The sequence below is a fragment of the Pantherophis guttatus genome, chromosome 3, assembly GCF_059756535.1.
Source record: "Pantherophis guttatus breed Tessera chromosome 3, ASM5975653v1, whole genome shotgun sequence".
Lineage (NCBI taxonomy): Eukaryota > Metazoa > Chordata > Lepidosauria > Squamata > Colubridae > Pantherophis > Pantherophis guttatus.
In genome coordinates, this window is record NC_142065.1 from 189,516,714 (window position 1) to 189,533,297 (window position 16,584).

Below are 16,584 nucleotides of genomic sequence, written 5' to 3' on the forward strand. Positions count from 1 at the left end.
CCTAACAAATTCTGACCACCTTACCCTAAAAATTAACAGCCTGCAATAAAAAGAGTGATTAAAGAACTGCCGAAGTATATGATATTTAAAAATTTAGAGTCAAGTAGTTTTCTTCCAATTTTCTAAGTCAGGTTATGTTAGTCTTACTTTAACTACTGTGTGTTTTTGAGCATTTGTAATTTGTCCATAAAGATCTTTACTGATATAAAACAAACCTCAAAAGAGAAAGAGTTTTTTCTCCCTGCAAATATTTTACAAGGGAGCGATTCACCAATATTTTACTAAGGCACACCCTTATCTTTGTTCATCACCTATAAATCACTGCCAACTTTGGCATGTAAAGAAACCCCACTTAATCCTTTGTACTATATTGTCTACCTTTGCAATCTATCTGAAGAACCATTTATAAAGCTCCAATGTTACTCTTACACAAATAACTCTGCTATGGTGTAAGAAACTTCTGCATGCTACTATCCTGGCTTTTTTCTCTTTGATTCATTATCCTCAGAGTTTGTCTCAGTTAATAAATAAAAACACAAGCATTTATTTGAAATAATCATATTTACCAAAAAATACAGTAAAATTTTCAAGATTTTCAATCTGATATAAACACATTGAACATATATTACATTAAATCGAGAGCCATTGTATATGGAGCATACTAAATGGTACAGTTGTGCCCATTTAAAAATGGTTTTATAAAAAGTGTGAGCACAATATCTTTTACCCATTAAAAAAGGCAATTATTTTTCAAGCTATATATGACCCGTAAAAAGTTGCAGATGCTTTAAGGAATCATTAAAATTAATCTGAATCTTAAAATAGCCACTTTGTTTTCAGGTACAGATGGTGATCTGAAAAACAATGTAAATAGAAGAGGCAAATACTGTGCTCACATGAAGCCGTAAAAATTCTTCCAAATTATTCCCAAGCATGCATACACCTATCTTCTGATTAAGTTAGTTCATAGGCATTCCTACTTCACCTTACATAATAGTATATTTCATTAGAGAACAGCTTTTTATTTATGCACACACAATTCTTCTACTAGTTATTTCATTTCAATATGTATCTTCCTCCTGATTTTAAAGAATCAATGCGATTAAGACGCTGGGTTTGTAGGCTGGAAATCCAGTAATGCAGGTTTGACAGGCAAGTGCCCCAGCTCCTGCCAACCAAGCAGTTCGAAATTATACAAATGTACCACTTTATAGGAAGGTAAATAAATAGGTAGCACTGTGGTAGGAAAGTAACAGCACTCTGTGATGTGATCCTGGCCATATGACCACGGAAATATATTTGGACAGCGCTGGCTCAATGACCTTAAAACAGAGATGAGCACCACCCCCTATAATCAGCAACGACTAGTGGAGTAAAATCGCAGGAATCTTTACTTTTTTTTTTTACCTGATTTTAAGAATGATTGGTAAAAAGTTGCACATTTTAAGATGGATATAAATAGAACCAATTACCTAGGAAGCTAATACTCTCCCTTAACTGGCTGTGTTCAAGCAGCTATCTGGCACAAATATTTTAATCCTGTATTCTTACAGTAAACAGAGAATTGGTCTCAAAGGCCTAAATTGCCCCTTTGCACAGCATTTGCTAGAACATTTAAATTTAACATTTAAAACTTTTCATAAAACCAAGAAATATTGCAACAGTTGTGTTTTCACACTGTTACCTTCATCAGTTTATTTTATCCATTCATCTATAACCAGCAAGCAGGAAAATGGAAAAGCAAATAAAGCATCTAAATTTCTATCACCATCTTATTTTAAAAAATCAAGTGGCCTTCAGGCTCTGCTTGAATTTTTAACACACTATCTAATAAAAATTATTTTTTTTAAAAAATGGCAGAATTTACATTATAAATTGATACATACCTGTCACATTGTTGCATTATGGAAATTTCTTTAATTATTTCCTGTAGATCTGATTCAACAGGGACTTGCTTAATTGCTACGACTTGTCCTGATTCCTTATGAATAGCTTTAAAAACACTGCCATAAGATCTAAAAGGGAAATATTAATTTATGCTGTTATTAATAAAATTACCATGCCCAAGCAAGCCATTGATTCCAATAGTTTCTGCAATAAAAATGTTTATTGCTTTAACACAACATTAACTCCAGAGTTATGTAGTACAAGAGGAAGAATAAATGAGTTTGCGTCACAGTTCAATGAGGCTTTTCATTACTTATCCATTGTATGTTGTTACATAATTGTACATATACTTTATTTCTTAATTACTTTCATTTTGTATTAGCTGCCTGTTTATTTTTACTGTCAGTTCCTGTTCAGCAAAACAATGGAAAACAATGCCTTTTCTCTAAGTAACCAGTGAGCAGTCTAATGGCAGGAAGAAACCAGCAATCTATAAAGCTTAGATATTACCTTTTCAGAATTGCTAGAGGATGAGCTTGAGTATCCCAATACATTCCCAGCAACCATATTAAAATTACTGCTTTCTGAAAAGCTGATAGTGCCTCCCTCTTAAGCATGGGCACCGACATTTAGGCAGAAATGCAGTGGACATTTGGAGAACGAACCCACTGTTAGCATGCATGTACACAATTCATCCTGCAAAAGGTCTAACTTTTTAGTCCTTGACTGACAATTGAACCCAAAATTTCTGTCGCTAAGCAAGGCAATTATTAAGTGAGCTTTGCCCCATTTTACAACCCTTCTTGCCACAGTTGTTAAGTGAATCACTGCAGCAGTTAAGTGAATTATTTAGTTGTCTTTCTACTCTTGCATCTGGCCCCAATTGACTTTGCTTGTCAGAAGCCAGCTGAGGTGGTTACAAATGGTGATCACACAACCCTGGGACAAGGCAACCATCATAAATACATGCCAACCATCAGGCACCCAAATTTTGATCACATGACCATAGAGGAGGTGTAGTGATCATAAGTATGAAAAACGATCATAAGTCACTTTTTTCAGCACCGCTGTAACTTAAACAATCACTAAACAAATGGTTGTAAGTTGAGGACTACCTGCCTATGGTTGCAAAAAGTTGACACTGACTTGATGGCACATAAGCAATCAAACAACTAATACACAAATCAAGAGAATGAGAAGAGTGCAGACATTCTTTCTTAACTTTTAGCTTTCTTTTGGGCTTTTTGTACACACTTTGAACCAATATATGCATTTTTTTGTAAATATCGTGCTATTCCTTTAGGACAGGGGTGTCAAGCTCAAGGTCAATCATTGTAAATGCCTTCCTGGTCATTGCAAAGAAAACTTAGAAGTTCCCTGAAATGGCTCAATTGGGATTGTGTTGTAACAGATTTAACTGGTGATACGGATCCTACTCTCTCTGTCTTCATCCATCTTTCTCTTCTATGGTAGGTGTAAGGTAGACAAATATTGAAATGAGAGGAAATAAGAGGAAGGGAGAGAGGAAGCAGTCCTCGAAGTTATATGCTTCTGGAGCTCTTATCCAATGAACAAGGGGATACAGCAGCATGGTAGGTTTCCCACAATTATAACTGGATCTGTGGAAAATATTAGTTAACTTAGGATATATATGTGACACATTCAGCTTAACTGGCAGGCATAATTAGAGCCTCTGAGGTATACCTAGTTTGAAACTACACAACATTCTCTTACTCACAATCACATGATGTTTTGACTTACAACCACATCACTTAATGATGAAAGTTTCCGGTTTCAATTATCATAATTAAGCAAGGTCTACCTGTACACAATCTCATTAGGCTAGCTGGATGTAGGCACCAGTCCAAATATGGAACATTTTTCAACTCACAATCAAGCTCACTACCTTCCATTATGTTTGCATGATACATATATTAAATTTCCATAGTCCTCCATACATCTCTACATATACAAAATTGTACATACCCTTCACCAAGCTTCTCCAAGACATCAAATACTTCTTCAGGCTGTTTAGTCAAGCTGTCTTCACTGAGCTTCTTAAGCTTGCTAATAAAAATATAAAAACATTTGAAATAGTCTACAATTAGTAATTTGCAATTTACTTTTATCTTTAATTACTAAATCTATACTTTCATTTTCTTAAGAATAAATAGAAAGCTGCAGAGTTTTAATGTGCACCACATACCTTCTCAAAAAAAAAAAGACTAAGGTAACTTCTAGTATTTTATTTATAATTATTCTCAAAACATAAAGGTTTTAATATGTTAATATCAAAATTACGATTTTAAACACAAATGTATCCCATTCAGAAGTAATCAATTTCTCACTTGAAAGCAGTTTTAATGGACAACTAAGCACACAAAGGAGAAATAATATAAACTATATTATATTACTATAAATATAAAATAAAGCAAATCATAGCTTGGGGATGAGAAAATCTGTACAAAGGGAAAGCAAATCAACAGGTGGCCAACTGACTGCCACCTTACTTGTTTCTTGGGAAAGCGATCAAACTTAGCTATTCCAGACAGCCTCAGGAATAGAGATAAGGGGAACATGTCTGTTATAAGTTGGAAAGTTGTTGCTTGTTCCATAACACATTATTGCTTTGACTTTTTTGCTTTCTCATTGATATTATCTATCAACATCTATCATAATGCAAGCTGCTCAGAATCCCACATGGATTGGAGCATAATATAAACTAAACTAAACTAAACTTAAATTAAAATTAAAATTAAATTTTCCATATATATGCTGCAAACTCTAACAAAGAAATTAGTCTACTATAATACATCATCATTCATAACATTTAAATTTTGTATTTGTCATTCGTTAGAAATTGTACATCTCTCTCACAGAGAGCTTTGAAAAGCTGTTTGATTTTACATAAGCAAGACAAAACAAGGCAAAACGAATCCCAAGGCAGTATAGCCCAAGACTGATAAGAATATTTACCACATGACAAAACATAAAAGGGATAATCTATGATCAATGTGATACATTATATCACAGATATAGAATTATACAAACTAGGGTTTGTGTTTGTTTTCTTAGATGATAACATTATAAAATCCATGAACTACTAGAAGAAATACTGTTTCTCTGAATCACCACTTAAAATAAGTTATTCTAATATCTCTCCAATTTAAATTTGTATTTAGTTTGCAAGAAGTCCAACAGATGAATTCTATGTTAAATTCCAGGTCTGTTGAAATTTTCTCTAGTGCAGATGCTATAGTAATTGACCAGGTAGGGGAAAGGGAAACTCAAATTATCATATGTTCAATTTGTTTTGTTTTGTGTGCATACATACATGTGTGCACAGACAACTCTTTGAAAATTTCTTGATAGTATTTTCAGAAAGTTTACCATAGCCTTCTTCCTAGGATTGAATGAAAGCAACTGACTCGGTCACCCACGTAGAATCTATAAAGCAGGAATTCTGTTTTGATTTTCTTGCTCCATAAGCAAAAACAATAACACCTTTGCAAAAATCATACTGAGAATACATCGTACATGACTTAATGGAATTCATTGGTATACATAGCTGTCCTTTATTGCAATGTCTGAAATCATCTATATTGCAAATTAAAGAAACAATTTACTTTTCTATCCCTTCTGTGTAGATACCCAAGACACATTACATAATGGGATAATGGAGATGATGATGATGGAGGAGGAGGTAGAGAATATACACATGTGGGAATTTTCAAGGAATTTTCAAGTATTTTTTTTTTGAGCATAGAAAAGTTATTGAACAATATTATTCAGGTTTTTGAAGTTGGAAATGTAAATTTAAAAACTTCTTCCAGTTATTAGTGCAAGCTCTATAGTATGAAATAACACTTATTAATTTATATATATATATTTTAACTGTATTTTAATGTTTGTAGTTTTTGTTTTTACTTGGCTGTTCACTGCCCTGAGTCCTCAGGGAGAAGGGCGGTATACAAATTTAACAATAAATAAATTAATTAATTAATTAAGATTTTAAAGATGTATATGAATTGGACAGATGTATTTAGATTCACCAACATGGTCTGGATTTGTACTACTATGACATGTAAGGCGGAAATCTGACTTATTAATACTTTTCTGGAGTAATCACTATATATTAAAGATGAGGAATCAATCAGGAACCAGCTTCTTTGGACGCCTGTGACATGGATCAATCAGATATCAGTTGACAAGTCCTAATCAAGAGCTCAGTCAGTCCAGATCAGCTGCTGTGAACTGCCCCGAGGTACATCACAAAGCAGCTCTCTCTGCCCCTGAAAATGTCACACAGTTGCTAGCAGAATATCAGGACAAAATAAAACTAGGCCACAGCCATTCAGCCCAAAAGTTCATCACTGCTTCATTATGTCTCCAACCTTTCAAAGACTGCTAGTTCTTAATCAGTGCTTATATTTTATAAGACTTTATACTGAAAACCTTTTTTCCAATTTGTAACCAAGATGATGTTCACATTTACTCCGATAAAATAGCTTTAAAGAAAGAAGCTACAAATACCTCTGCATGTGAACTTCTCTTTTTTTCTTGATATTCATATGCTCAGAAATTAGATACCATATATGGTTATGAGGATTCATGTTAATAGTATACTTTATGTGCTACTTTGGTTTAGGTTTAACAATGTTATTCCTATTTTTAGTACAGTGTACATGTGCACAAGGGTATGATTTCAATGTTTGAGTATACAAAGCTTGAATATAGCCTCCTGTACTAAAACAGCATATAATTTTTAGGGTCAAAAATTCTCATATTTGCTTATTCTCTCATCTTTTCTCGAATTAAATAGCAACAAATACCTGATATGGTCACACATATAAAACTAACACTGGGAATCCCTCAACTTCCGTTCAGAAGCATACCAGACCAGTTGAAAGGAAAAGATAAACTTAAGAAAGAACCCACAGAGATTAGACTAGTGAAGGCTAACACAGCAGGAAAAAATAGAGAGCTGTATTAGAGCATTGTGTTGAACACAAATGAAATGGTCTTCCTTTTTTTCTGGCAGCTCCTTGGTATTGGAGTCCCTCCTCCAACAGCTCATTCATCCACCTGTATGGAATTTCTGGCCAACTAAGCTGGTGCTCAACTGAAGGTAAAAGCCCTTAATTCTTACCAGGAACAGAAAAACATCCAGATAGAGAAAGAAGAGAAGGAACATGATGGTTATCCAGATTAGTGAATTTTGCACCATAATGTTTTCAAGCAGTTTTAAGTGAAATGGGTGGTACTGTAAAAGACAGGCTGCATCAGAAAGATTCCAAAGAAAAGTTCCAATAACTAGTATAGTCAGAACTCATGTAATTTAGAAATGGAAAAATAAACAGGATGACAGTTTCTGGAGGTGAGGAAATTAGAATTTAATCTAGATCTAACAGAAAAAAAAGAGCTGTACGTATTTAATCATGGCTAGTTTAAGGATTTAATATACTTATTAACCTACGCAACACAGGATAAAAAAAAAACATTAAGCACACCCAGTAATATCAACTTCCTTTTTAGGGTAGTTGCATAACAATATGGAAACTCAATATATAAATTATTTTCTTAAGTGCCACCAGTCATTCTATCAAAGCGCCTACGTCCCACTATGATAGAATTAAATAGCTTACCCTTCCAAGAAGATTGATTGTATGTTTACAGGCATTATTTGTTATTTATGATTTAAAAAACCTTAATCTTTAATGATTTACACCCATGTTCTACCGGATTAGTTTTGAATTCCCCTATTGTTCATGTGCCTCCAATCACCGACTTACTCCTTTCCGGGAGATGACAATATTATATTGATATTACAATAAAGATGATTTAAAATACTTTTGTTTTTTCTGAAAATATTTTGGAAATGTAATGTCTATGCATATGTAGAATACTGTTTCTAAAAATATGTTACCATTATTCAAAAGTTCAGTATTTTACAACTGAGCAACTTCTCATCTACAGCCCATGTAAATATATTGTAACAATATGAACAAAAACATAGTTTAAAAATAAACCAGTCTTCTGCTATTGTCCATTTCAAGCACATATTTTTTAAAACCCATTGTGGTAATACCAACGTGCAAAGATTTCCCAAGTTTCCATTTTCATACACTTTCATGAAGATGGAGAGAAATGCCTCTCTGATGGTCATTTACCAGAGAACCATTGTGGACATATTCTCTGCTCCAGGAAGATACCACCAGGGAGGTCTTAGGTGGGTGGTGTGAATACATATTTTCATGAGAGATTAATTTCTTGCCCCATTACTACCCGAACCAGGGTTAGAGCCAGGTGGGAGGTCTTTATTTCTGTGTGGGCTTAAGCACCACACAGTGCACACCAAGGACATATTAACAGTATGTTGAAGCTGCCATATAATATAATTCTGCCATACAAAGGGTCAGACTCAAATTATCTTATTTGGGACACATTATGCAAAAAGCCAGCTCTCTGGAAAGATGTACTGCTGGGAAAGATAGAAGAAAAAAAGGACAACCAGAAGCAAAGGTGGATGGATTCAGTTACAATGGCAATGGGAGCACTCCATTGGGAGACATGAGAGACGTAAGGGTTATGGGTAGATTATCATGGAGAAAATCTACCTATGTGGTTATTAGGAGTCAAAATGACTTGTTGGCACATAATCAATATAATCATACTGCCATACCAAGGAGTGAATGATTAAGGAATGCTAAGTGAGTAGGTTACAGTATTTCCCTAGGAAAGCAGGCAGGTGAGTCTCATAAGCCCAGGTGATTTTGGAGGCAGGAATTATGCTATGGGTGTGGGAACAAGAAAAGCCCATTTCTCTCCAGGTGTTGTGCATTGAGGGCTTCTTTACATGTAAAGCAGCCTTATCCCAGGAGAGATGTCCTCCAATCTATTGGACTACAACTTCCATCTCCTCTAGCCAGCCTGGAATTCCCTCCAACCTATGGGCCTACAACTCCCATCTCCTCTAGGCAGCCCAGAATGCCCTCCAACCTACAGGACTACAACTCCCATCTCTAGGCAGCCCAGAATGCCCTCCAACCTACGGGACTACAACTCCCATCTCCTCTAGGGAGCCCGGAATTCCCAACCTATGGGACTACAACTCCCATCTCCTCTAGGCAGCCCAGAATGCCCTCCAACCTACAGGACTACAACTCCCATCTTTAGGCAGCCCAGAATGCCCTCCAACCTACGGGACTACAACTCCCATCTCCTCTAGGGAGCCCGGAATTCCCAACCTATGGGACTACAACTCCCATCTCCTCTAGGCAGCCCAGAATGCACTCCAACCTATGGGACTACAACTCCCATCTCCTCTAGGCAGCCCAGAATGCCCTCCAACCTACAGGACTACAACTCCCATCTCCTCTAGGCAGCCCAGAATGCCCTCCAACCTACGGGACTACAACTCCCACCTCCTCTAGGGAGCCCGGAATTCCCAACCTATGGGACTACAACTCCCACCTCCTCTAGGCAGCCCAGAATGCACTCCAACCTATGGGACTACAACTCCCATCTCCTCTAAGCAGCCCAGAATTCCCCCCAACGTATGAGACTACAACTCCCATCTCCTCTAGCCAGCCCGTCGGAGGCATCCCGCTGAGAAAGGCTGCGACAACGCCTCCCCTTCGGTGCCATCCAGAAATAGGCCCCTCACGGCCGGCAAGCGCAGAGGGTTGAAGCCAAGGCGAGGGACACCTCAAGCCGGGAGGCCTGACCGGTGACGGGGAGTCCAGGCTTTGAGGAGCGGCGAACTGCGGGGCACGCGGCCTACACCGGCCTTCTTCCTTCCGCCCAAAATAAACCTCGCTGCTGCTGCTGCCGCCGCCGCCTCAGTCTCCCGGGAACGAGGGAGGCCCTGACCGTTACCTTTTAGGCGCTGCCTGCTCCATTCTGCGGCCAGAGGCTCCCCAGACGGTCGGCCCCAACCAAGGCGCGGTGCTTTGCTTGCCAACCCTGAAGGGGCCGGACAAGGACCAATCAGGGAGCCCGAAGAACCCCCCCCCTCCTCAGGAAACTCTGCCCGCAACTTTCTTCCGCTACTGGCCCTTTAAAAAACCCGAGCACGCCTCCTCCTCTCCCAGGGGGCCGTTGCCGGACTCCAACGCTCAGCTGAGCGTTCGATGGGCTGCTCCAGAAATACCGCCCCCCCAGCCCTCCAATTGGCGGAAAACGCGCGGATCCAAAACGCGCATTGGTCTTTCCAAGTGCCAGCCGGAACTCCGGAGAAGACGGAAAAGAAAGTTGCTTGGGGCCGAGCGAAGCTGCGTTGGTGCAAAGCTATAGCGGCCGGTGAGGGACGTTGGTGTGACGTCATGGGCAGAGGAACGCGGAGGAGAAAGGTCTTCTTTGCCCCATCATGCGCCGCGCCAATGATTGGCTTTTGCGGAAGGATTGCATCTTGGGTGGTGTAGTTTTTATTACTCTGCGCAGGTTTAGGGCGTTTAGTTATCCTTATGAGCCATTGAACCCTTTACAGCGTAGTATTTATTACTTCTGAGTAAGTGGCGTGTTTGCATAGCACAGTAACCCTTGGTTTACTGAACCATGCTTCCTTGAATTCATCCAGATCTCTAGATTCATTCACACAACCCACTGAACTCAAAATAGCCAACCGTATTTTAACCTAGGTCTATGTTTCTCAAACTTGCCAAATTTTAATATGTGTGGATTTCAACTCCCAAAATTTCTCAGCCGGCTTAAAGTTCCCACGGTTGAGAAAAACACTGCCCTAGAGTGTTATTCAAAACCAATGTCATAACCACAAGTCCTTTGGATTTGATCCTGTCTATTGAAGAAAACCTGTATGTACAATGTATTTCAGCAACATAAAGTTGCCGTGATCCTTGCAGATTTGCAACTTTTAAGCAAAAACTACAGAGCTAATGTTTTCATCTTGTAGGAAGTTACCACCCACCCCTTTCCTAGAGGAATGAAATATTTTGGGAAATATAAAAAAGGCAGACTATTATGTTTCCCTGGATGAGAAATGGAGAAGCATGTTTTAAAGACGAAGCAGCTCCCACCTTCTTGCCCCCCCACCCTTTGTCAATGGGCCAGAGGCAGAAACTCAATTTCCTCCCATCTTTGTCAATGGACCATCATCTGCAACACAATAGGACCCATCTAGCAACAGAAACTCACCACATGGCACCTGGGAAGATTACATCAGCCAGCAAGGCTAGCTAAAACCCCCACCCCGGGAGTCTGACAACCAATCAGGATACTCTTTCTGGGCCCCAGGAAGTTCAAAGCCAGAGAGGACATAAAACCCAGGGACTCGCAGCATCTCGGCCCCTTTTCTGTTCAGGAACTCAAACCATGTGATCTTGTCCACCATTAAACCATCTTTCCAAGCAGTCTCCATGTTTCCAGTGTCTTTTTCCCCACTTGGAGCTGAACCCAGAAGGATATTTCTTCTAACACTCCCACACACACCTTACCCCTGTTTTATCCCATATTTCTTTCTTCTCATCCTCACTCACTCTCCCTGAGGTTTGGATAGACAGCAACAAAATATTTACTCTCCCAAAAGGAAGAATTTCTTGTATGTGCAAGTAAATGTTTTCAGAATGCCTGCAGGTACTATAACAGGCAATCTGGAACATTCAATGGTAGAGAGGAACTGCAAAGGACAGTGCTTACAGCAACAAGTGTTAAGCAGATGTAATGTTGGTAGGACTGTGCACAATCTCTGGTCATTCTTAGGAAGGCCACAGAACAAAACTATAGGCCATCCAGTTGTTTTAAGAGTGCAGATATTTCCCTTTAAAAGCAGCTGATGACACAAAAAAGTATTAGTCTTATTAATCTGTCAAATGGCACATTCTATTCTAATTAGAATTATCAAAATTCTTTGCTTGCATCAGTCAGAATACTTGAGCAACATGGAAGTTTCATAAGAATGGGATAATTAACTACCTTGACATACGTTGCAAATTTAATTCGGCAAAGAGTTGGAGATCTAATGTTCTCCTCACTGATTTGATTTCACAGAAGCTGGAAGAAGGAACCGTGGGATCTGTAGTCCTACGCCCACTTCTTACAACAAGAAGAAATTGATTGAATAAAGGTAAGTGGAATCTTTAGAATAAGTGCCCATGTTATCCTTGAATTCATCATGTCAAAGTGAGGAAAAATAGAGAACAGTCAGGTTTGTATACCTTCAAACAGTCAGGTTTGAAATCCTGAAGGAAAAGTATGGGAAACCCTATGAAATGAGATACTGAAGGTGCAAATACAAACAAGTCCCACTTGGAAGAAAAATGGGGAACATCTAAATAGATTGTGGTGGATACATAAAGAGCTTTCTAATATGCAATGGAGAAACATTCTGCCTTCCACTAATATTCTTATCCATGACATGTATAACGAAAGCCTTTCTGTTGCATTGGTGTAGTTTGATAATGTGGCAAAGCATGTTTGGCCTGGCTTTCCACATGTTCAAAAGACTAGGGTTGTTTGGTAATCCCTACGGACCAGGGGTGGGTTCTACTTATCTTTACTACCGGTTCGCAGTGGAGTCGCACGCACGCATTTGCTTCGCTGGCGCACGCGTGCACTCTTGTGCGCAAAATGCAGAAGCATTTTGATGATGTTGGGGTCGGTGGGCGGAGCCTCCCGCCGGTTTTACCACCGGTTCTATAGAACCGGTGTGAACCGGGGGCAACCCACCACTGCTACAGACACATCTTTGTCCTACATTTTGACCTTGACCGCTTCTGAGTTTCTTATCATGTGCACAAACCTTTCTAACATTAAAATCTCTCCACATTGTTTGATCTTGTATGGCTTCTTTCAGTTACTGATGCTCTGGCTAGTGTCGGCTTCAAATGGTATCCAGACACAAGGTTTTTTGGCAGCCTCATTTCCTTTTTCCGCCAGCCATTGGGAGCATAGCTGCTTTTTTAGTGAGTTTGAGCATGCCTGACATGGCTGAAATAAGTAAGGCAACATTTTGTGATTTTGCCTTAAGCAGCTTGGGAATGGAGCCTTGGCCAAAATGCTCCCAGTCAACCTGTCCCTGAGGTGTCACTTCTGTAACTCAGAATGCAAAGTCATCTACTTTTTCATTCAGCCATCTTGTAGCAGATTCCCAGGCATTGTTGCCCTGTCATGAAATCAAGCACTTTCATAAATCTATGTGGGAGGAGGGGCAGGGGTGGAATGATCAATTTTTCATCAGATTTTCACATGTCAAGGAGATAGGAATCTTTATCCTTAGCAGCAATAGCAAATGGATAACATTTGCTTGGATCCCTATATCCAGCACAGAATTGTTTATGATTGGAATGGCTTATAAGCACAATAAAATAAGCAACTAAAGTAAGCAAACATAGCTTTGTTTATTCTCTTTACAAAAATGTTTCTACAATCCCATGCGTTAGTCCAATATTAAACCATAGCTACTTTATTCCAGGATGGGAGAAAAGCTGGAACTATATGTAGTGTAGAGGCTAGATAAAATATTCTTGTGCTTGATATTGCTATCCATTTAATCAGGTCCAGTTTTCATCCATTTTATGAGTTAAGTTGCTCCACTTTTTCTGATTTTACAGGGCTTCTTTCAGTTGTTTTATGCTCTGGCTGGTGTGGGCTTTGATGGTGTCTAGCCACCATTTTTTTTTGTATCCTTGTTTCCTTTTATTGTTGACCGTTCCAAGCATAACTCCTTTTTCCAGTCAATTTGAGTGCATGACATACAGAAATAAATAAGGCAGAATTTTGTGGTTTTGCTTTCCAGAAATATGTCTGGTGTTATTGTTGTGCTTAGAGCTGGGATTTAAATAATAAATGGGATTTAGATTAGTCATCATTAATTTGTCTCCACTTCCTTGATTTCAATAGACCAATAGCCAACAGAGCCATTCCTTGCCTGGCTTTCTCTCTGTTGTTGTCCTGGTCCCTCCCTTTAAAAGCATCACCTACTAGCAGGAAACATGCATTAACTGGGTTTCTGTAACAAAGAGGACGGAACTACACAATGACCTGGTGCCTTTCAGCTTGGCATTCTTCACTATAATGTAAATTTAAGTATGTCTTCTGATCCTGTAATATTTTTTTTGTAAAAAAAAAAATCTTTGGGGAAGAGATTGTGAGAATGGTACATTGTGCTTTCTTTATGTGGCAGGTGATTTTGGGAAAAGAGAAAAAGAAGTGTTCTGTAAGAAGCAATTGAACTGATATCCAATCATATACATCATCATTATATACGGAGAAGTAAAGAATCCTAACAGAGAAGGCAAACACCACACAAAATGTAGAGGAGTTCAGAGCTAACATTGAAGAAACAATGCAAGAGCAGTTTGGTAAACATCTACTTAGCCCTGGGAAGAAAGGGGGATGAGAAAGTAACTCAAGATAACCTCACTTTGATATTCTTTCATATACATAAGAGGGGGCAGAAAGGAGCTCTGTCAGACTTCCAAGATTATGTTCATATTCCCTACAGCTATAAAGTCTTCATGGTGTCTATTTCCTGACCTGTCTACCTTGAAGGACTTAGAAGAGATGCTAGCCAATAATTAGGCAGAAGTGGAGGTGACCTCATTTTTAGATAGTCCAGCACCTGTGGTATCATCTAGATCAGGGATGTCAAACTGGATTTCTTCGAGGGCCAGATCAGCATTGTAGTTCTCCTCCGTGGGCCGGAGGGGGAGGGGCGGGGGGAGATGGGATGGCTGGCTCCTGCAGCACCCTGCTGGCCAAAATGGGGCATGGGGGGTCCACACGCAGCCCCCCGCGGCTCATTTTAACCCTCCATGACCTCCTGCAGCACTCTGGTGGCCGAAAATGGGCCCCGCACGGTCCATTTTCAGCCCTGGTTTTGGCCCATTTTTGGCCCTGGTTTTGGCCCATTTTGGGGGCCATTTTTGAGCCCATTTTCAGCTGGCAGAGTGCTGCAGGAGGCCATGGGGGTGAAAATGAGGCATGGGGGGGCTACACACAGCCCGTTTTAGCCACCAAAGGCAGCGTGGGCTGATCCTTTGATTTTCCAGTCTGGCCCCATGGGCCGGATTTAAGCATCCCGTGGGCCAGATCCGGCCCGCAGGCCTTGAGTTTGACACCTCTGATCTAGATGCATTTCATCTGAATTTTGGTCATATTCTCTCTGCAGCCAGATGTTAAAACTAAATTAAGCATTTTTATCTACCTATTCAGTCCTTCTCAAGGACCTGGGATAGGTAGAAGTTGTTATTTAATAATGTAAAAAATATATTTGCAGAATGTAAACTGTTCCAAGTAAAGCTGCCTCTTGAAATTGACTGATAGTGATTTTGTCAATGTTGATGGTGTTTGAGTGGTGTCCAGATGTTTTGAGATTGCACCCAAAGCAGCTTTACTATTGGTGCTATCTTTGCTTTCTTTTACCACAGTTGTTCTATTTGTATTGTAGATCTTGGCATTTTGTGATTTTCTCCAGTTCTTTCTCTCCTATTTCACTGTGGCCAGGAACTGTAGCATCGACTGTCTGGACTCTTTTGTCCTTCTTATTAACACTTGTTAAAGTATGGGATGTTATGTGGCAGATGCTTGTCTGTTTGATTTCTAAAGTTCCAGAGGACTTTAATGTCTTCATTTTCTATTATTTTGTCTGTTTTGTGATCTCATCAGTTCTTGCTTGCAGGCAAATAGTATTTCTTCCATCTAATGGTATTAGATCTTCATAGATCTTCACACCATTGTTGCTACTTTGTCATATCATTGTTTATAGTCAGTCTGTGCAATCTTCTTGCAGCAACTAACTGGGTGGCCTACTGTTTCTTCAGCTTCTTTGCAGAGATGGCATTTGCTGTCTGTTACTATCTTCTCAATTCTTGCTCTGTATGCATTTGTTCTTCAGGCTTGGTCTTGTACAGCCCAAATTAGCCCTTCTGTCTTTTCTTAATTTTCCCTTTCTTAGCCATTCTCAGGCCTTGTTGTTATCTGTTTTGCCTGGTTTCTTTCTTTTTTGTTTAATGTACTGACCATGTAATATTTTGCCTTGCCATGTCTCTTTTCTATTCTTCTTTTGGTCCTTCTTATAAGCCAGTTTGGTTTCCCCGGTACACAGTAAGCCTTCATGGTATACTAGCTTTGCTTGAATGTCCATCAGATATTTTTCCATTGCCCCTTTTTCTTCTTCAGCTATCTGGTACACTTGCAACATTCCACACCCACCTTTTTACCTTGGTAAATATTCTGTCAACATCACTGCCTAGTTGAAGGAGTGATTCATTGTCATTACTTTTCTGGTCTTCCAATCCCAGGGCTTTTAGTTCTGCTTAAGGCCAGTCCACTATTCCAGCTGTGTACCTAATGACTGGAATTGCTCAGTTGTTAATTGCCTTGATGGTATTTATTATTGTTATTATGATTCATTGCACAGTCAGTCAGATGTTTAGACTGGATTTGACATTTTTGTCCACCTATTGAATACTTCCCAAGGAGCTGGAATAAGCAGACATTGTTGTTTATGGTTCTTCTTATTATTATTTTGAATATAAGGTTAGTGTCGCTAATTTGCAGTTGCAACAATAAGAAATGGAAATGTGACATACTCTGGGCTAAAGGTGATGAGGATTAGGAAGATAATTATTAGAGATCTTTACCTCCCTGAGCAGATCTCATGAATTAGCCAGTGTCCTTGGCTAGGTCATCTTCTCAAAAGAAACTTGTAGGGCTGTACTCTCCTCCAGTAGGTGGAAT

At 39.3% G+C, this 16,584-nt stretch overlaps 1 protein-coding gene and 1 long non-coding RNA gene across 2 annotated transcripts in view; one reads left to right on the forward strand and one right to left on the reverse strand.

Moving 5' to 3' along the window:
* The window catches only part of STK3 (serine/threonine kinase 3), a 126,361-nt gene extending 116,141 nt beyond the window's left edge, over window positions 1-10,220 (reverse strand). Inside the window, exons 1-3 of the mRNA XM_034422509.3 lie at window positions 9,766-10,220; window positions 3,874-3,954; window positions 1,887-2,015 (exon numbers count right to left, since the gene is read on the reverse strand). Coding sequence (XP_034278400.1) covers window positions 1,887-2,015; window positions 3,874-3,954; window positions 9,766-9,788 — 233 coding nt within the window. The 5' untranslated portion in view covers window positions 9,789-10,220. The remainder of the gene's footprint in view (window positions 1-1,886; window positions 2,016-3,873; window positions 3,955-9,765) is intronic.
* On the forward strand, window positions 10,101-14,646 carry LOC117668541 (uncharacterized). Its single transcript, XR_015733426.1, has 3 exons — window positions 10,101-10,188; window positions 11,893-11,968; window positions 14,027-14,646. It is a non-coding gene; the product is annotated as an uncharacterized LOC117668541 (long non-coding RNA).
* Window positions 14,647-16,584: the final 1,938 nt, after the last annotated feature.